The 19,771-nt window shown below is 45.2% G+C and overlaps 1 protein-coding gene and 1 long non-coding RNA gene across 3 annotated transcripts in view; both read left to right on the plus strand.

Annotated features, from left to right (window-relative positions):
* PRMT5 (protein arginine methyltransferase 5) overlaps positions 1 to 19,771 on the plus strand; it is a 28,080-nt gene that overhangs the window by 509 nt on the left and 7,800 nt on the right. For both annotated transcript variants that reach the window (XM_058853259.1, XM_058853260.1), the window contains exons 2-12: positions 970 to 1,088; positions 2,681 to 2,766; positions 4,140 to 4,274; positions 5,355 to 5,458; positions 7,097 to 7,146; positions 8,705 to 8,868; positions 9,579 to 9,740; positions 11,576 to 11,653; positions 13,062 to 13,120; positions 14,983 to 15,105; positions 16,725 to 16,900. In XM_058853259.1, the coding sequence (XP_058709242.1) occupies positions 970 to 1,088; positions 2,681 to 2,766; positions 4,140 to 4,274; positions 5,355 to 5,458; positions 7,097 to 7,146; positions 8,705 to 8,868; positions 9,579 to 9,740; positions 11,576 to 11,653; positions 13,062 to 13,120; positions 14,983 to 15,105; positions 16,725 to 16,900 (1,256 nt within the window). The remainder of the gene's footprint in view (positions 1 to 969; positions 1,089 to 2,680; positions 2,767 to 4,139; positions 4,275 to 5,354; positions 5,459 to 7,096; positions 7,147 to 8,704; positions 8,869 to 9,578; positions 9,741 to 11,575; positions 11,654 to 13,061; positions 13,121 to 14,982; positions 15,106 to 16,724; positions 16,901 to 19,771) is intronic.
* Positions 15,132 to 16,566, plus strand: LOC131586446 (uncharacterized). The gene is made up of 3 exons (XR_009279148.1): positions 15,132 to 15,287; positions 16,009 to 16,205; positions 16,382 to 16,566. It is a non-coding gene; the product is annotated as an uncharacterized LOC131586446 (long non-coding RNA).

Raw genomic sequence — 19,771 nt, forward strand, 5'->3', positions numbered from 1 at the left:
AAGGTTCCCAGATTTCCCTCAGGGATCCACAAATCCCCTTGGGGATCCCCAAATCCCCTCAGGGATTCCCAAATTTCCCTCAAGAATCCCAAAATTCCCCTCAGGGACTCTGGAATTCCTTCCAGGATTCCCAAATTTCCCTCAGGGATCCCCGAATTCCCCTCAGGATTCCCAAATTCCCCTCAGAGATCCCAAATTTCCCCTCAGGATCCCCCAAATTCCTCTCGGGAATCCCAAAATTCCCTCAGGGATCCCAAAATCCCCTCAGGGTTCCCAAATTTCCCTCAGGAATTCCCAAATTTCCCTCAGGAATTCCCAAATTCCCTCAGAATTCCCAAATTTCCCCTCAGGATTCCCAAATTTCCCTCAAGGTTCCCAAATTTCCCCTCAGGAATTCCCAAAATCCTCTCTGGAATTCCCAAATTTCCCTCAGGAATTCCCAAATTTCCCTCAGGAATTCCCAAATTTCCCCTCAGGAATTCCCAAATTTCCCCTCAGGAATTCCCAAAATTCCCCTCAGGAATCCCCAAATTTCCCTTCCCAGTCCCTCCCAGTACAAACCAGTACAAACCAGTAACCCCCATGTTGGATTTCCTGTGCATCCCAGTATAAACCAGTCAGTCCCAGTTCCCTCCCAGTCCCTCCCAGTTTGATCCCAGTTCCCTCCCAGTCCCTCCCAGTATAAACCAGTCCAATCCCAGTTTGATCCCAGTCCCTCCCAGTCCAATCCCAGTATAAACCAGTCAGTCCCAGTCCCCTCCCACTCCATCCCAGTTCATCCCAGTCCCCTCCCAGTCCCTCCCAGTATAAACCAGTACAAACCAGTCCCCCCAAACCCCCATTTCCCCCATTTTTAACCCTTTCTTCCCCATTTCCCCCCGTTTTTTCCCCTCCCAGTTTGATCCCAGTCCCCTCCCAGTCCCTCCCAGTATAAACCAGTACAAACCAGTATAAACCAGTCTCCCCCAGGTTCGATTTCCTGTGCATCCCGCTCTTCCACCCTCGGCACCGCCGGGAATTCTCGGCTGCGCCGGCGCGGGACCGGCCCGGACCCCAAACCCGCTCCGACCTGGTGCTGGCCGGACGAGGTCTGTACTGGTTTATACTGGTTTGTACTGGTTTATACTGGTTTGTACTGGTTTATACTGGGAGGGGACTGGGAGGGGGAAAAACGGGGAAAAAATGGGAAAAAATGGTGAAAAAATGGGAAAAAATGGGGAAAAAAGAGGGAAACGGGGGTTTGGGGTTACTGGTTTGTACTGGTTTGTACTGGTTTGGACTGGGAGGGGACTGGGAGGGGGAAAAACGGGGAAAAAATGGGAAAAAATGGTGAAAAAATGGGAAAAAATGGGGAAGAAAGGGTTAAAAATGGGGGGAAACGGGGGTTTGGGGTTACTGGTTTGTACTGGTTTGTACTGGTTTGGACTGGGAGGGGACTGGGAGGGGGAAAAACGGGGAAAAAATGGGAAAAAATGGGGAAGAAAGGGTTAAAAATGGGGGGAAACGGGGGTTTGGGGTTACTGGTTTGTACTGGTTTGTACTGGTTTGGACTGGTTTGGACTGGGAGGGACTGGGAGGGACTGGGAAGAGACTGGGAGGGGGAAAAATGGGGAAAAAATGGGAAAAAGTGGGAAAAAAATGGGGAAAAAAGGGTTAAAAATGGGGGGAAATGGGGGGAAATGGGAGTTTGGGGTTATTGGTTTATACTGGTTTATACTGGTTTATACTGGGAGGGACTGGGAGGGGAAAAATAGGGAAAAAATGGTTAAAAAAGGGTTAAAAATGGGGAAAATGGGGAAAAAAAGGGGGAAATGGGGTTTGGGGTTACTGGTTTATAGTGGTTTGTACTGGTTTATACTGGGAGGGACTGGGAGGGGATTTTGGGGGTAAATTTGGGGTGAATTTGATGAATTTTGGGGTAAATTTGGGGTTTTTGGGGTAAATTTGTGAAATTTTGATGAATTTTGGGCTGAATTTGATGAATTTTGGGGTAAATTTGGGGGATTTTGGTGAATTTTGGGCTGAATTTGGCGATTTCTGTTTATTTTGGGGTGAATTTCGGGGGTTTTGGAGAATTTTGGGATGAATTTGGTGATTTTTGTTAATTTTGGAGATTTGGGGGTAAATTTGATTAATTTGGGGTAAATTTGGGGATTTTGGGGTAAATTTGGGTGATTTTTGTCAATTTTGGGGTAAATTTGGTGAATTTTGGGGATTTTGGGGTGGATTTGGGAAATTTTGGGTTGAATTTGGGAGATTTTGGTGAATTTTGGGGTGAATTTGATGAATTTTGATGAATTTTGGGCTGAATTTGTGGGGTTTTGGTGAATTTTGGGCTGAATTTGGTGATTTTTGTTAATTTTAGGTTGAATTTTGGGGATTTTGGGGTAAATTTGGGGGTTTTGGGGTAAATTTGGGTGATTTTTGTCAACTTTGGTTGAATTTGATGAATTCTGGGGTAAATTTGGGGGATTTTTGTCAATTTTGGGTTGAATTTGATGAATTTTGAGGTCAATTCAAGCAAATTTTTCGAATTTTGGGTCAAATTTGGGGTTTTTGGGGTAAATTTGTGCAATTTTTATGAATTTGGGGTCGAATTTTATGAATTTGGGGTCGAATTTAATGAATTTTGGGTCGAATTCTCTGAATTTTGGGTGGAATTCATCGGATTTTGGCTCAGACTGGAACACCCTGATCGTGGGGAAACTCTCGCCCTGGATCCGCCCGGATTCGCCGCTGGAACACGTCCGGAAAAACTCCCAAAAAGTAAAAAAAACGGGAAAATTTGGGGAAAAATTGGGAATTTTCAGGGACTTTGGGGGAATCCTCAGAGATTTCAACAAAATTCAGGAATTTTGGGGCGATTTCCTTGAATTTTGGGGTTTTTTTGGGGGGGAATTTTCGTGATAATCGGAAAGAAAATCCCAGGATTTCTCCTCCTGGAATTTTGGGGTGAATTTTAAAGGATTTGGGGTCAAAATTTGATGTTTTTTTTTTTTCAGGGATTTTGGGATAAATTTGGGGGAATTTTGGTGTCCAGAACTTTCATTTTTTGCGGGTTTTGGGCCGAATTTTGACCAAAATTTCCCGATTTTCACCCAATTTTAGGAGCAAATTTCAGTAAATTTTTTGGGAATGAATTTGGGAATAAACTTGGGATAAATTTGAGATAATTTTGGGATAAATTTGGGATAATTTTGGGATAAATTTGGGATAATTTTGGGAAAATTTTTTCCTCCCAAACCTTCGGTTTTTTGCCAATTTTACCCCAAATTTTTCCCGATTTTGGCCGTTTTGAACCCAAATTTCCCAAATTTTCCCCGAATCCCATCCAAATTTTTTTGGGAATCTCGTGAATTTTTCGGGAATAAATTTGGGATAAATTTGGGGAAAATTTGGGATAAATTTGGGATAAATTTGGGGAATCCTGGAGTTTAGAACCTGCGTTTTTTGAGCATTTTACAATGAATTTTTCCCGATTTTGGTCGATTTTACACCAAATTTTTCTAGATTCCGATCAGGATTAATTTGGGGAATCTCTTTAATTTTTTGGGAATAAATTTGGGATAAATTTGGGGAAAATTTGGGATAAATTTGGCACAAATTTGGGATAATTTTGGTCTCCAGAACCTTCATTTTTTGCCAATTTTGCCTCAAATTTTTCCCATTTTTTTCTCGTTTTTCCCCCCAATTTTTCCTAATTCCCACATGGGGTTTATTTTTGGGAATTTTTTTGGGAATTTTGGAAATTTGATAAAATTTGGGGAAAATTTTGGGATAAATTTGGGATAATTTTGGTCTCCAGAACCTTCGTTTTCTGCCAGTTTTGCACCAAACTTTTCCCGTTTTCTGTCGGTTTTCCCCCAAAATTTTTCCCGATTCCCTTCGGGATTTTTTGGGGAATTTGGGGAATTTCGAAAATTGGATAAAATTTGGGAAAAATGTTGGGATAAATTTGGGGAATTTTGCTCTCCAAAAATCTTCATTTTTTGCCGATTTTTTTCCCCGTTTTTTGCCGTTTTTCCCCCAAATTTCCCCCGATTTTGCCGGGGATTTTTTTGGGGGGAATTTGGGGAATTTTTGGGGATTAATTTGGGGTGAATTTGGGCGAATTTGGGATAAATTTTTAACCCTTTCAGGCCCTGCGTCAGGAGCTGGATTTCGGCGCTTACCTGGGCCTGGCCGCTCACCTGGTGCCGCTGCGGGGGGGGCACAACCCCAACCTGGCCCGGGGGCTGAGCGCCCACCTGCACAGCGGCCACCACGCCACACAGGTACTGGTTTGTACTGGTTTGTACTGGTTTATACTGGGAGGGGGAAAAAACGGGGAGAAACGGCGAAAAAACGGCGAAAAACGGGGAAAAAATGGGGAAAATATGGCAAAGAAAGGGTTAAAAATGGGGGAAATGGGGGTTTGGGGTTACTGGTTTGTACTGGTTTGTACTGGTTTGTACTGGGAGGGGACTGGGAGGGGACTGGGAGGGAAAAAATGGGGAGAAATGGGGAAAAAAACGGGGAAAAAATGGCGGGAAAACGGAAACAAAATGGCGGGAAATGGGGTTATACTGGTTTATACTGGTTTATACTGGTTTATACTGGTTTATACTGGTTTATACTGGTTTATACTGGTTTGGACTGGTTTGAACTGGTTTGGACTAGTTTATACTGGTCCATACTGGTTTATACTGGTCCATACTGGTTTATACTGGTTTATACCGGTCCATACTGGTTTGTACTGGGTTATACTGGTTTATACTGGTCCATACTGGTTTATACTGGTCCATACTGGTTTGTACTGGGTTATACTGGTTTATACTGGTCCATACTGGTTTATACTGGTTTATACTGGTCCATACTGGTTTATACCGGTCCATACTGGTTTGTACTGGTCCATACTGGTCCATACTGGTTTATACTGGTTAATACTGGTCCATACTGGTTTATACTGGTCTATACTGGTCCATACTGGTTTATACCGGTCCATACTGGTTTGTACTGGTCCATACTGGTCCATACTGGTTTATACTGGTCCATACTGGTTTATACTGGTCTATACTGGTCCATACTGGTTTATACTGGTCCATACTGGTTTATACTGGTCCATACTGGTTTATACTGGTTTATACTGGTCCATACTGGTTTATACCGGTCCATACTGGTTTGTACTGGTCCATACTGGTCCATACTGGTTTATACTGGTTAATACTGGTCCATACTGGTCCATACTGGTTTATACTGGTCCATACTGGTTTATACCGGTCCATACTGGTCCATACTGGTCTATACTGGTTTATACTGGTTTATACTGGTCCATACTGGTCCATACTGGTCCATACTGGTTTTTCCCGGCTCAGTTCTGGGTGCAGGTGCCGCTGGTGGCTCCGGAAGATTCCCGCGATGACGTCATCGGGAACGAGGAGGCGCCGGGGGGAGGGGACGAGGAGAACACCTGGGAATGGTGAGAGCGGCGGAAGCTTCCGGAACGCCGGGGAAAAACGGGAATTCCGGGGAAAAAAACGGGAATTCTGGGGGGAAAAAGTCTGGGAATTCTGGGGGGAAAAAATCTGGGAATTCCGGGGAAAAAAACGGAAATTCTGGGGGGAAAAACGGGAATTCTGGGGGGGAAAAAACCTGCGAATTCTGGGGAAAAAAATTGGGAATTTTGGGGAAAAAAACCCGGGAATTTTGGGAAAAAAATTGGGAATTTTGGGGGAAAAAATCTGGGAATTCTGAAAAAAAAAATGGGAATTCTGGGGGGAAAAAATCTGGGAATTCTGGGGGGAAAAAATCTGGGAATTCTGGGGAAAAAAAACGGGAATTCCGGGAAAAAAAAACGGGAATTTTGGGAAAAAAATGGGGAATTTTGGGGGAAAAAACCTGGGAATTTTGGGAAAAAAATTGGGAATTTTGGGAAAAAAATTGGGAATTTTGGGGAAAAAAAACGGGAACTCCGGGAAAAAAACGGGAATTCCGGGAGGGAAAAAATCTGGGAATTCTGGGGGGGAAAAAATTGGGAATTTTGGGGGGAAAAAAATCCAGGAATTCTGGGGAAAAAATTGGGAATTTTGGGGGAAAGAACCTGGGAATTTTGGGGGAATTTTGGGAAAAAATCCAGGAATTTTGGGGAAAAAAAATTGGGAAATCTGGGGGAAAAAAAATTGGGAATTTTGGGAGGAAAAACGGGAATTTTGGGGGAAAATTCGGGAATTTTAGGGGAATTTTGGGAAAAAAAAATTGGGAATTCTGGGGAATAAAATTGGGAATTTTGGGGAAGAAAAATTGGGAATTTTGGGGAAAAAAATTGGGAATTTTGGGGAAGAAAAATTGGGAATTTTGGGGAAAAAAATTGGGAATTCTGGGGGAAAATTTGGGGATTTTGGGGGAATTTTGGGAAAAAAAATCCGGGAGTTTTGGGGAAGATAAATTGGAATTTTAGGGGAATTTTGGGAAAAAAAATTGGGAATTCTGGGGAAAAAAAATTGGAAATTTTGGGGAAAAAAACCTGGGAATTTTGGGGGAATTTTGGGAAAAAAAATTGGGAATTTTGGGGAAGAAATTGGAATTTTAGGGGAGTTTTGGGAAAAGAATTGGGAGTTTTGGGGGGAAAATGGGGAATTCTGGGAAAATCTGGGAAATCTGGGGGAAGAAATAGGAATTTTGGGGTAAAATTGGGGAATTTTGGGGTAAAAAATGGAAATTTTGTTGGATTTTTGGGGAAAAATGGGAATTTTGGATGAAAAAAAGGGAATTCAGGAAAAAATGGGGATTTTGGTCCGATTTTGGGGGAAAAACAAGGATTTTAAGGGAAAAAATTGGGAATTTTGGGGGAAAAAATGGGATTTTTTGGGAAAAACTGGAATTTTTTGGGGAAAAAAATGGGAATTTTTGTGGGAAAAAATGGGAATTTTGTGGGAAAAAATGGGAATTTTGTGGGAAAAAATGGGAATTTTGTGGGAAAAAAAGGGAATTTTTGGGGAAAAATGGGGATTTTTTTGGGATTGGGGGGCGGGGCCATTCCCGTGTGGGTTTTGGGGAATTTTTGGGAATTTTTTCCGGGATTTGTTTGGGAATTCCGTGGCCCCGCCCCCTTTTGCAGGTGGCACAAATTCCGAACCCTCCTGGATTACAACAAGAGGCTGGCGCTCGGTGAGGGGCGGGGCTAAGGGGAAAGGGGCGGGGCTAAGGGAAAAGGGGCGGGGCTAAGGAAAAAGGGGCGGAGCTAGGGGAAAAGGGGCGGGGCTAAGGGGAAAAGGGGCGGGGCTAAGGGGAAAGGGGCGGGGCTAAGAAGAAAGGGGCGGGGCTAAGGGAAAAGGGGCGGGGCTAAGGGGAAAGGGGCGGGGCTAAGGGAAAAGGGGCGGGGGCTAATGGGAAAGGGGCGGGGCTAAGGGAAAAGGGGCGGGGCTAAGGGGAAAAGGGGCGGGGCTAAGGGGAAAAGGGGCGGGGCTAATGGGAAAGGGGCGGGGCTAAGGGGAAAGGGGCGGGGCTAAGGGAAAAGGGGCGGGACTAAGGGGAAAGGGGCGGGGCTAAGGGAAAAGGGGCGGGACTAAGGGGAAAGGGGCGGGGTTAAGGGGAAAGGGGTGGGGCCAGAGGGGAAAGGGGCGGGGCTACAGGGAAAGGGGTGTGGCTAAGGGAAAGGGGCGGGGCTAAGGGAAAGGGGCGGGGCTAAAAAGAAAGGGGCGGGGTTAAAGGGAAAGGGGTGGGGCTAAGGGGAAAAGGGGTGGGGCTAAAGGGAAAGGGGTGGGGTTTAAGGGAAAGGGGTGGGGTTAAAGGGAAAGGGGTGGGGTTAAAGGGAAAAGGGGCGGAGCTAAAGGGAAAGGGGCGGGGCTAAAAAGAAAGGGGCGGGGTTAAAGGGAAAGGGGCGGGGCTAAAGGGAAAGGGGCGGGGTTAAAGGGGAAAGTGGCGGGGCTAAGTGAAAGGGGCAGGGTTAAAAGGAAAGGGGTGGGGCTAAGGAGAAAAGGGGTGGGGTTAAAGGGAAAGGGGCGGGGCTAAGGGAAAAGGGGCGGGGTTAATGGGAAAGGGGTGGGGCTAAGGGGAAGGGGCGGGGTTAATGAGGAAAGGTGCAGGGCTAAAGGGAAAGGGGTGGGGCTAAGGAGAAAAGGGGTGGGGTTAAAGGGAAAGGGGCGGGGCTAAAGGGGAAAGGGGCGGGGCTAAGGGGAAAGGGGCGGGGCCAACGGGAAAAGTGTAGGGCTGTGGGGAAAGGGGCGGGGCTAAGTGAAAGGGGCGGGGCTAAAGGGAAAGGGGTGGGGCTAAGGAGAAAAGGGGCGGGGCTAATGGGGAAAGGGGCGGGGCTAAGGGGAAAGGGGCGGGGCCAACGGGAAAAGTGTAGGGCTGTGGGGAAAGGGGCGGGGCTAAGAGGGAAAGGGGGCGGGGCCAACGGGAAAGGGGCGGGGCTAAGGGAGAGAGGGCGGGGCATCTGACCCCACCCTGGCTGGTTTATACTGGTCTATACTGGTCTATACTGGTTTATACTGGTCTGTACTGGTTCATACTGGTTTGTACTGGTTTATACTGGTTTGTACTGGTTTTCCAACCCTGGAACTGGGCCCGGACCTGCCCTCAGGCCCCGCCTTGGCTGGTTTATACTGGTTTATACTGGTCTATAATAGGTTACAGTGGGTTATATTGGGTTACAATGAGTTATACTGGTTTATACTGGTCTATACTGGTCCATACTGGTTTATACTGGTTTGTACTGGTTTTCCAGCCCTGGAACTGGGCCCGGACCTGCCGTCTGGCCCCGCCCTGGCGCGCTGGCTGGGGGAGCCGGTGCGGGCCGTGCTCCTCCCCACCCGCCTCTTCCTCACCAACAAGAAAGGATTCCCAGTGCTGGGCCGGGGCCACCAGCGCCTGCTGGGACAGCTGCTCAAGGTACTGGTTTGTACTGGTTTGTACTGGTTTGTACTGGTTTGTACTGGGAGGGGCGGGAGGGCGAAAAAACGGGGAAAAACGGGTGAAAAATGAGCGAAAAATGGCAAAAAAAAGGGGTTAAAAATGGCACAGAAAGGGTTAAAAGTGGTTAAATGGGGGGGGTTGGGGTTACTGGTTTATACTGGTTTATACTGGTTTATACTGGGAGGGACTGGGAGGGGATTTTGGGGCGTTAAAAGAGTTGGAAATGGGGAAAAATGGGTGGAAAATTCAGGTTTTGGTACCGGTTTGGACTGGTTTATACTGGTTTATACTGGTTTATACTGGTTTATACTGGGAGGGACTGGGAAAGCAGTTGGGATGGATTGAGACCAGTCTGTACTGGTCCATACTGGTTTATACTGGTTTACATTGGTTTATACTGGTTTATACCGGCTCATACTGGACCATACTGGTTTATACTGGTCCATACGAATTTATACTGGTTTATACTGGTTCATACTGGTTCATACTGGTTTGTACTGGTTTATATTGGGATTCCCTGCCTGAACTCTGCCAGGACACCAAACTGGGATCACCAAAACCAGCAAAAAATGGGAAAAAATGGGAAAAAAAAGCAAAAAAAATGGAAAAAAACGGGAAAAAAAGCCCGTACTGGTTAATACTGGTTTATACTGGTTTCTACTGGTTTCTACTGGTTTCCCCCGCAGCTGGACGTGCAGATCATCGTGCAGGGAGCCCCCAGGCACGGCGGCCGCCCCCTGGCCGCGTACCTGCAGTACCTGGAGCACCTGGGCCAGCACCGGCCCCCGCCCTCGGCCTACGAGCTCTACGCCCGCGGCTACGAGGATTACCTGCAGAGCCCGCTGCAGGTCAGCTCCCAGTTCACACCAGTTCACACCAGTTTGGCCCCAGTTACCCCCCAGTTCAGCCCAGTCACCTCCCAGTTCAGCCCAGTAACAAAAAACCCCAAACCAGTAACAAAAAACCCCAAACCAGTAACTCCCAGTAACCCCAAATCCCCTCCCAGTGACCCCAAATCCCCTCCCAGTTCAGCCCAGTTCATCCCAGTTCAATCCCAGTTCAATCCCAGTCCATCCCAGTTCATCCCAGTTCAATCCCAGTTCAGCCCAGTAACAAAAAACCCCAAACCAGTAACAAAAAACCCCAAACCAGTAACTCCCAGTAACCCCAAATCCCCTCCCAGTGACCCCAAATCCCCTCCCAGTTCATCCCAGTTCATCCCAGTTCATCCCAGTTCATCCCAGTTCAATCCCAGTTCAATCCCAGTTCAGCCCAGTTCATCCCAGTTCAGCTCAGTGACCCCCCAGTTTATCCCAGTAACCAAAGACCCCAAACCAGTAACCCCAAAGCCCTTCCCAGTTCATCCCAGTTCATCCCAGTTCATCCCAGTTCAATCCCAGTTCATCCCAGTCCATCCCAGTTCAATCCCAGTTCATCCCAGTTCAATCCCAGTCCATCCCAGTTTATCCCAGTTCCCTCCCAGTCCATCCCAGTTCAATCCCAGTTCAATCCCAGTCCAATCCCAGTTCAGTCCCAGTTCATCCCAGTTCAATCCCAGTTCAATCCCAGTTCATCCCAGTTCATCCCAGTTCAATCCCAGTTCAATCCCAGTTCATCCCAGTCCATCCCAGTTCAATCCCAGTTCAATCCCAGTTCAATCCCAGTTCAATCCCAGTTCAATCCCAGTTCATCCCAGTTCAATCCCAGTTCAGTTCATCCCAGTTCAATCCCAGTTCAATCCCAGTTTATCCCAGTTCATCCCAGTCCATCCCAGTCCATCCCAGTCCCTCCCAGTTCAATCCCAGTTCATCCCAGTCCATCCCAGTTCATCCCAGTTCAATCCCAGTGACCTCCCAGTTCAGACCAGTAACAAAAAACCCCAAACCAGTAACTCCCAGTAACCCCAAATCCCCTCCCAGTTCATCCCAGTTCATCCCAGTTCATCCCAGTAACCCCAAATGAGAATTTGGGGGAAAAAACTGGGAATTTTGGCTTAACTTTGAAGAGAAAAACGGGAATTTTGGGGGGAAAATCCAGGAATTCCGGGCAAAAAATGGGAATTTTGGGGAAAAAATGGGAATTCTTGGGGGAAGTTTTGGGGAAAAAAAAGGGAATTTTGAGGGGAAAATGGGAATTTTGGGGAAAAACTTAAGAATTTTGGGGAAAATTTGGCCAAAAAAATGGGATTTTGGGGGAATTTTGAGGGAAAAATGGGAATTTTGAGGGGAAAAAATGGGAATTTTGAGGGGAAAAAATGGGAATTTTGAGGGGAAAAAATGGGAATTTTGGAGGAAAAATGGAATTTTGGTTAAATTTTGAAGGAAAAATGGGAATTTTGAGGGAAAAATGGGAATTTTGAGGGAAAAATGGGGATTTTGTGAGGAAAAATGGGAATTTTGTAGGAAAATGGGAATTTTGAGGGAAAAATGGGAATTTTGAGGGAGAAAAGGGAATTTTTAGGGAAAAATGGGATTTTTGAGGGCAAAATCGGAATTCTGGGGCAAAAATTGGGAATTTTGAGGGCAAAATTGTGAATTTAGGCTGAATTTTGACAGAAAAAAATGGGAATTTTTATGGAATTTTGGGGGAAAAAACCGGGAATTTTTGGGGGATTGGTGAAAATCCCGGGAATTTGGTCGGGATGCCGGAAAATTCTGGAATTTTTTCCCGGGAATTCCCGCAGCCCCTGATGGACAACCTGGAATCCCAAACCTACGAGGTCTTCGAGAAGGATCCCATCAAATACTGCCAGTACCAGCAGGTCAGCTCATTTGCATCTCATTTGCATCTCATTTGCATTTCATTTAAATGCAATGTTTCATCCCGTTTACACATCCACATGCCGCTCAAAAGCATTCCCTCATTTGCATGCCATTTGCATATCATTTACATTCAATTCCAATGACACACCCACCTGCTGCTCAAAGGCGTTCCTTCATTTGCATCTTATTTGCATCTCATTTACATCTACTTTCCATCCCGTTGACACGCCCACACACTGCTCAGAAACGTCCCCTCATTTGCATATAATTTGCATATCATTTGCATTTGGTTACCATTGCACTGACACACCCATATGCTGTTTGAAGGCGTCCCCTCATTTGCATATCATTTGCATATCATTTACATTCAATTCCCATCCCATTGGGACGCCCACAGTCTGATCAAAAGCGATTCCTCATTTGCATCTCATTTGCATATCATTTAAATCAATTTTCCCGCTCATTCACACCGCCACACCCCGCTCAAAAGTCTGTCCTCATTTGCATCTCATTTGCATACCAACGCCTCCCCTGTTGGTTATCGGCTGACACCACCCTAATTTGCATAGATTTGCATAAACCAATGGGAAATTTGCATAATTTGCAGCTGATTTGCATAATTTACTCAATAACCGGTATAAAGCGTCAAGTAATTTGCATAAATTTCTCGTTAATTTGCATGGAGTTCTCAGTGATTTGCATAAAACTCAATTCTGCGCATAAATTATCTGCAAATTTGCATAGAAGTCCATACAATGTCCGTTAATTGAATGGTAATTTGCATAAATTAAATTGCATCATAAATATGTTAGAAAGTTATGCAAATTATGCCGTGATTTGCATAAATTATTTTTTTTTTTAATTTGCATACATTATCAGTTGTTCTGGGATTTGTGTAATTATCATTGTTCGGTGTTTTATGCAAATGATTCTAATTGTCAGATTTGCATGTTAATTAACTGAGTTTACCATATTGAGCTGATTAACGGATTCATTTGCATAAATCAACTGTACTTGTTTCAGTATCACCTAATTTGCATAAAATTAGAAATCATCTTAACACTTAATTGTGGTGATTATTAATTAATTTATTATTTTTACATGTAATTAAGAGCTTACTAATTAGCTGTTAATTTGGCATCAGAATCAACTCAATTTGCATGAAAATGAACACAACCCAATTAAAAACCAGCCTAATTTGCATAGCCCTGCCCTCATTTGCATAACACAGTGCTCTTTGCATATTCACACCCTTAATTTGCATATTTCAAGCGTGATTAGCGCCTTAATTTGCATGGCTGCTCTGATAATTAAGGCTGGCAGGTTGATGAAAAGGTTTGGGGGTGGGGCCATGCCCATAATTTGCCTAAATTTCCATAAATTTGCATAAATTTGCATATTCTCCAGGCCATTTTCAAGTGTCTCCAGGACCGGGTCCCTGAGGGGGAGCGAGAGACGAACGTGCAGTGAGTGCCCCAAAATCCCGGGAATTCCACCCAAAATCCACCCAAAATCGCCTGGAAAACCCCGGAATTCCCAAAAACCCCTCCCAAATATCCCGGAATTCCCAAAAATCCGCCTGGAATGTTCCGGAATTCCCAGAAAATCCCACCCAAAACACCCCAAACTGCCCAAAAATGCCCTCGAAATTGACCCAAAATCCCTCAAATCCACCCCAAAATCTTGGGAATTCCACCCAAAATCGCCTGGAAAACCCCGGAATTCCCAAAAACCCCTCCCAAATATCCCGGAATTCCCAAAAATCCGCCTGGAATGTTCCAGAATTCCCAGAAAATCCCACCCAAAACACCCCAAAGTCACCAAAAATCACCTCGAAATTGACCCAAAATCCCTCAAATCCTGCCCAAAAACAGCCCCGAAATCCCGGGAATTCGACCCAAAATCGCCTCAAAAACCCCGGAATTCCCAAAAACCCATCCCAAATATCCCGGAATTCCCAGAAATCCGCCTGGAATGTTCCAGAATTCCCAGAAAATCCCACCCAAAACACCCCAAAGTCCCCAAAAATCACCTCGAAATTGACCCAAAATCCTTCAAATCCCACCCAAAACCCCCCCAAAATCCCCGGATTTTGACCCAAGATCACCTGGAAACCCCCGCAATTCCCAAGAACCCCTCCCAAATATCCCGGAATTCCCAGAAATCCGCCTGGAATGTTCCGGAATTCCCAAAAAATCCCACCCAAAACACCCCAAAGTCCCCAAAAATCGCCTCGAAATTGACCTAAAATCCCTCAAATTCACCCAAAAACGGCCCCAAAATCCCCGGAAATCGACCCAAAATCGCCTCAAAACTCCCAGAATTCCCAAAAACCCATCCCAAATATCCCGGAATTCCCAAAAATCCGCCTGGAATGTTCCAGAATTCCCAAAAAATCCCACCCAAAACACCCCAAAGTCCCCAAAAATCCTTTTTTTTGGGGGGGAAATTTGGGTGATTTTGGGTGATTTTGGCTGATTTTGGGTTGTTTTGGGTGAATTTGGGTGATTTTGGGGTGATTTTTGCTGTTTTTGGGTGTTTTTGGGGTGTTTTTGGGTGTTTTCAGGGTGTTTTTGGCCGTTTTTGGTGTGATTTTGGCCGTTTTTGGTGTTCCCAGGGTCGTGATGGTGTTTTGGGGGTGATTTTGGTGTGATTTCGGCTGTTTTTGGTGTTATTTTGGCTGTTTTTGGGGTGATTTTGGCTGTTTTGGGGTGTTTTTGGGGTGATTTTGGCCGTTTTTGGTGTTCCCTGGGTGGTGATGGTGTTTTTGGGGTGTTTCTGGGTGTTTTCAGGGTGTTTTTGCCCGTTTTTGGGCTGATTTTGGCTGTTTTTGGGCTGATTTTGGCCGTTTTTGGTGTTATTTTGGCCGTTTTTGGCCGTTTTTGGGCTGATTTTGGCTGTTTTTGGTGTTCCCAGGGTGGTGATGGTGATTTTGGGGTGAATTTGGGGTGTTTTTGGCCGTTTTTGGGCTGATTTTGGCCGTTTTTGGCCGTTTTCAGGGCGGTGATGGTGATTTTGGGGTGAATTTGGGCCGTTTTTGGCCGTTTTTGGTGTGATTTTGGCTGATTTCGGGTGTTTTTGGCCGTTTTCAGGGTGGTGATGGTGATTTTGGGGTGATTTTGGCTGATTTTGGCCGTTTTTGGTGTTATTTTGGCCGTTTTTGGCCGTTTTTGGGCTGATTTTGTCCGTTTTTGGCCGTTCCCAGGGTGGTGATGGTGATTTGGGGTATTTTTGGTGTGATTTTGGCCGTTTTTGGCCGTTTTTGGTGTGATTTTTGGCCGTTTTTGGCCGTTTTTGGGCTGATTTTGGCTGTTTTTGGTGTTCCCAGGGTGGTGATGGTGCTGGGCGCCGGCCGGGGGCCGCTGGTGGCCGCGGCGCTGCGAGCCGCTCGCCAGGCCGGGGCGCGGCTGCGCCTCTACGCCGTGGAGAAAAACCCCAACGCCGTGGTCACGTGAGCCACCCTAATTAACCCTAATTAGCACTAATTAATCAGTTAATTAACACTAATTAATCAGCTAATTAAGGCCGCTCGCCAGGCCGGGGCGCGGCTGCGCCTCTACGCCGTGGAGAAAAACCCCAACGCCGTCGTCACGTGAGTCACCCTAATTAGCACTAATTAACGCTAATTAATCAGTTAATTAACACTAATTAATCAGCTAATTAAGGCCGCTCGCCAGGCCGGGGCGCGGCTGCGCCTCTACGCCGTGGAGAAAAACCCCAACGCCGTCGTCACGTGAGCCACAATCGATAACCCATCGATAACTGATCGATAACTGATCGATAGTGATCAATAACCCATCGATAACCCATCAGTATAACCCATTGATAACTGATAGATAACTGATCGATAGTGATCAATAACCCACCGATAACTGATCGATAACTGATCGATAACCCATCGATAGTGATCGATAACCCATCCATAACCTATCCATAGTGATCAATAACCCATCGATAACTGATCAATAACTGATCAATAACCCATCCATAACCTATCCATAGTGATCAATAACCCATCAATAACCCATCGATAACCCATCGATAACCCATCCATAGTGATCAATAACCCATCGATAACTGATCAATAACCCATCGATAACTGATCAATAACCTATCGATAGTGATCAATAACCCATCGATAACTGATAACTGATCAATAACCCATCCATAACCCATCGATAGTGATCAATAACCCATCAATAACTGATCAATAACCCATCGATAGTGATCAATAACCCATCAATAACTGATCAATAACTCATCAATAACCCATTGATAACCCACCCATAGCGATCAATAATTAGCTAATTAGCACTGATTACGGCTAATTAAGCCTGTTTATGACCTAATTAAGGCTAATTAAAGGTAATTAAGGCTAATTAAGAATGGAAATTCCCACTGGGGGGGAGCAGGGAGGGTTATTGATCACCGATAATTTATTGATCACTTATCGGAATTAACCCGCGATCGCTCCGGGGGATAATTAATGGCTATTAATGAACTAATTAGTGCTAATTGGGGCTAATTAGGGTCATTAATGACCTAATTAAGGTTAATTAAGAGCAGGAAAATGGCAGAGGGGGAGGAGGGAGGGTTATTGATCACCGATAATTTATCGATCCCTTATCAGACTTAACCCGCGATCACTCCAGGGGGTTATTAACGGTTATTAATTAGCTAATTATGGCTAATTACAGCTAATTAAGGCCATTAATGAACTAATTAAGGCTAATTAAGTCTAATTAAGAGCGGAAATCCCCACTGGGGGGAGCAGGGAGGGTTATTGATCACCGATAATTTATCGATCCCTTACCGGATTGAACCCGCGATCGCTCCGGGGGATAATTAACGGCTATTAATGAACTAATTAGTGCTCATTACGGCTAATTAGGGTCATTAATGAGCTAATTAAGGCTAACTGAGAGCAGAAAAACAGCAGAGGGGGAGCAGGGAGGATTATTGATCACCCATAACCCATCGATCCCTTATCGGAATTAACCCGCGATCGCTCCGGGGGGCTAATTAACGGCTATTAACGAGCTAATTAGTGCTAATTGGGGCTAATTGCAGGCTGGAGAACTGCCAGTGGGAGGAGTGGGGCTCTCAGGTGTCGGTGGTGCCGCGGGACATGCGGGGCTGGGCGGCGCCGGAGCCGGCGGATCTGGTGGTGTCGGAGCTGCTGGGATCCTTCGGGGACAACGAGCTCTCCCCGGAGTGCCTGGACGGGGCCCGGGGGTGCCTGAAAGGTGGGAGGGAATCCCTGGAATTCCTGGAAAAATCTGGGAATTCATGGGGAAAAATCTGGGGATTCTGGGGAAAAAAACCCGGAGAGAATCGGGGAAAAAATGGGGGAGAAATGGGGGAAAATGGGAAAATAAAGGGATAAGGAGCTGTCCCCGGAGTGCCTGGACGGGGCCTGGGGCTGCCTGAAAGGTGGGAGGGAATTCCAGGAATTCCTGGAAAAATCCGGGAATTCATGGGGAAAAATCTGGGGATTCTGGGAAAAAAAACCCGGAGAGAATCGGGGAAAAAATGGGAAAAAAATTGGGGAAAAAAGCAAATAAAAAGGTGAAATAATGGAGGAAACAATTGGGAAAAAATGGGGAAAAATAAGAAAAAATAGGGAAAACATTGGGAAAAATCTGGGAATTCTGGGGATTCTGGGGAAAAAAACCTGGAGGGAATTGGGGAAAAAATGGGGGAGAAATGGGGAAAAATGGGGAAAAAATGGGGAAAAAAATGGGAAGAAATTGGGAAAAATTTGGGGAAAAATAGGAAAAAATGGGGAAAACATTGGGAAAAATTTGGGAATTCTTGGGAAAAAATCCTGGAAAAGAATCTGGGAATTCTGGGGGTTCTGGGGAAAAAAACCCAGAGGAAATCAGAGAAAAAATGGGGAAAAAATGGGGGAAAATGGGAAAATAAAGGGATAAGGAGCTGTCCCCGGAGTGCCTGGACGGGGCCAGGGGGTGCCTGAAAGGTGGGAGGGAATCCCTGGAATTCCTGGAAAAATCCGGGAATTCATGGGGAAAAATCTGGGGATTCTGGGGAAAAAAACCCGGAGAGAATCGGGGAAAAAATGGGGGAGAAATGGGGAAAAATGGGGAAAAAGTGGGGAAAAAATGAGAAAAAAAAGGGAAAAAAATGGGGAAAAATGGGGGAAAAAATGGGGAAAAATTTGGGAATTCTGGGGAAAACATTCTGGGAATTCTGGGGAAAAAAACCCAGGGAAAATCGGGGAAAAAATGGGGGAGAAATGGGGAAAAATGGGGAAAAAAATGGGAAGAAATGGGGGAAAAAATTGGGGAAAAATTGGGGAAAAAATGGGGAAAAAATGGGAATTCTTGGGAAAAATCTGGGAATTCTGGGGATTCTGGGGAAAAAAACCCGGAGGAAATTGGGAAAAAAATGGGGAAAAAATGGGGGAAAATGGGGAAAAAATGGGGAAAAAAAATGGGAAGAAATTGGGAAAAATTTGGGGAAAAAATGGGAAAAATCTGGGAATTCTTGGGAAAAAATCCTGGAAAAGAATCTGGGAATTCCGGGGATTCTGGGGAAAAAAACCCGGAGAGAATCGGGGAAAAAATGGGGGAGAAATGGGGAAAAATGGGGAAAAAATGGGGAAGAAAATGGGAAAAAATTGGGAAAAATTTGGGGAAAAAATGGGAAAAAATGGGGAAAAAAATGGGGAAAAATTTGGGAATTCTTGGGAAAAAATCCTGGAAAAGAATCTGGGAATTCTGGGGGTTCTGGGGAAAAAAACCCAGAGTAAATCAGAGAAAAAATGGGGAAAAAATGGGGGAAAATGGGAAAATAAAGGGATAAGGAGCTCTCCCCGGAGTGCCTGGACGGGGCCAGGGGGTGCCTGAAAGGTGGGAGAGAATTCCAGGAATTCCTGGAAAAATCCGGGAATTCATGGGGAAAAATCTGGGGATTCTGGGGAAAAAAACCCGGAGAGAATCGGGGAAAAAATGGGGGAGAAATGGGGAAAAATGGGGAAAAAGTGGGGAAAAAATGAGAAAAAAAAGGGAAAAAAATGGGGAAAAATGGGGGAAAAAATGGGGAAAAATTTGGGAATTCTGGGGAAAACATTCTGGGAATTCTGGGGAAAAAAACCCAGGGAAAATCGGGGAAAAAATGGGGGAGAAATGGGGAAAAATGGGGAAAAAAATGGGAAGAAATGGGGGAAAAAATTGGGGAAAAATTGGGGAAAAAATGGGGAAAAAATGGGAATTCTTGGGAAAAATCTGGGAATTCTGGGGATTCTGGGGAAAAAAACCCGGAGAGAATCGGGGAAAAAATGGGGGAAAAATGGGGGAAAATGGGGAAAAAATGGGGAAAAAAAATGGGAAGAAATTGGGAAAAATTTGGGGAAAAAATGGGAAAAATCTGGGAATTCTTGGGAAAAAATCCTGGAAAAGAATCTGGGAATTCCGGGGATTCTGGGGAAAAAAACCCGGAGAGAATCGGGGAAAAAATGGGGCAAAAATGGGGGAAAATGGGGAAAAAATGGGGAAAAAATGGGAAAAAAATGGGGGAAAAATGGAAAATAATGGGAAAAATTTGGGAATTCTGGAGAAGAATCTGGGAATTCTGGGGGTTCTGGGGAAAAAAACCCGGAGAGAATCGGGGAAAAAATGGGGCAAAAATGGAGGAAAATGGGGAAATTTTGGGGGGAAAAATTGGGAATTTTGGGTGGGAAAAAATGGGAATTTTGGGGGGGATAAATGGCATTTTTTGGGGAAAAAATGGGAATTTTTAGGGGAAAAATGGGAATTTTTAGGGTTGGGGAAAGATGGGAATTTTGTGGGGAAAAACGGGAATTTTGGGAGGAAAATCTGGGAATTTGGGTGGGGAAAATAGGAAGTTTTCCTTTTTGAAATGGGATTTTGGGGGGGAAATGTTCATTTTGTGTGGGGAAAAATGGGAATTTCGAGGGAAAAAACTGGGAATGTGGGTGGGAAAAAATTGGAATTTTTGGGGGGGAAAACCCTGGAATTTTGGGTGGGGAAAAAATGGTAATTTTGGGGGAAAAATGGGAATTTTGGGGTGAGGAAAATGGGAATTTTGGGTGGGAAAAATGGAATTTTTTCAGTGAAAAAACAGGATTTTGGGTC

This window comes from Poecile atricapillus, chromosome 19, assembly GCF_030490865.1.
Source record: "Poecile atricapillus isolate bPoeAtr1 chromosome 19, bPoeAtr1.hap1, whole genome shotgun sequence".
Taxonomy (NCBI): domain Eukaryota; kingdom Metazoa; phylum Chordata; class Aves; order Passeriformes; family Paridae; genus Poecile; species Poecile atricapillus.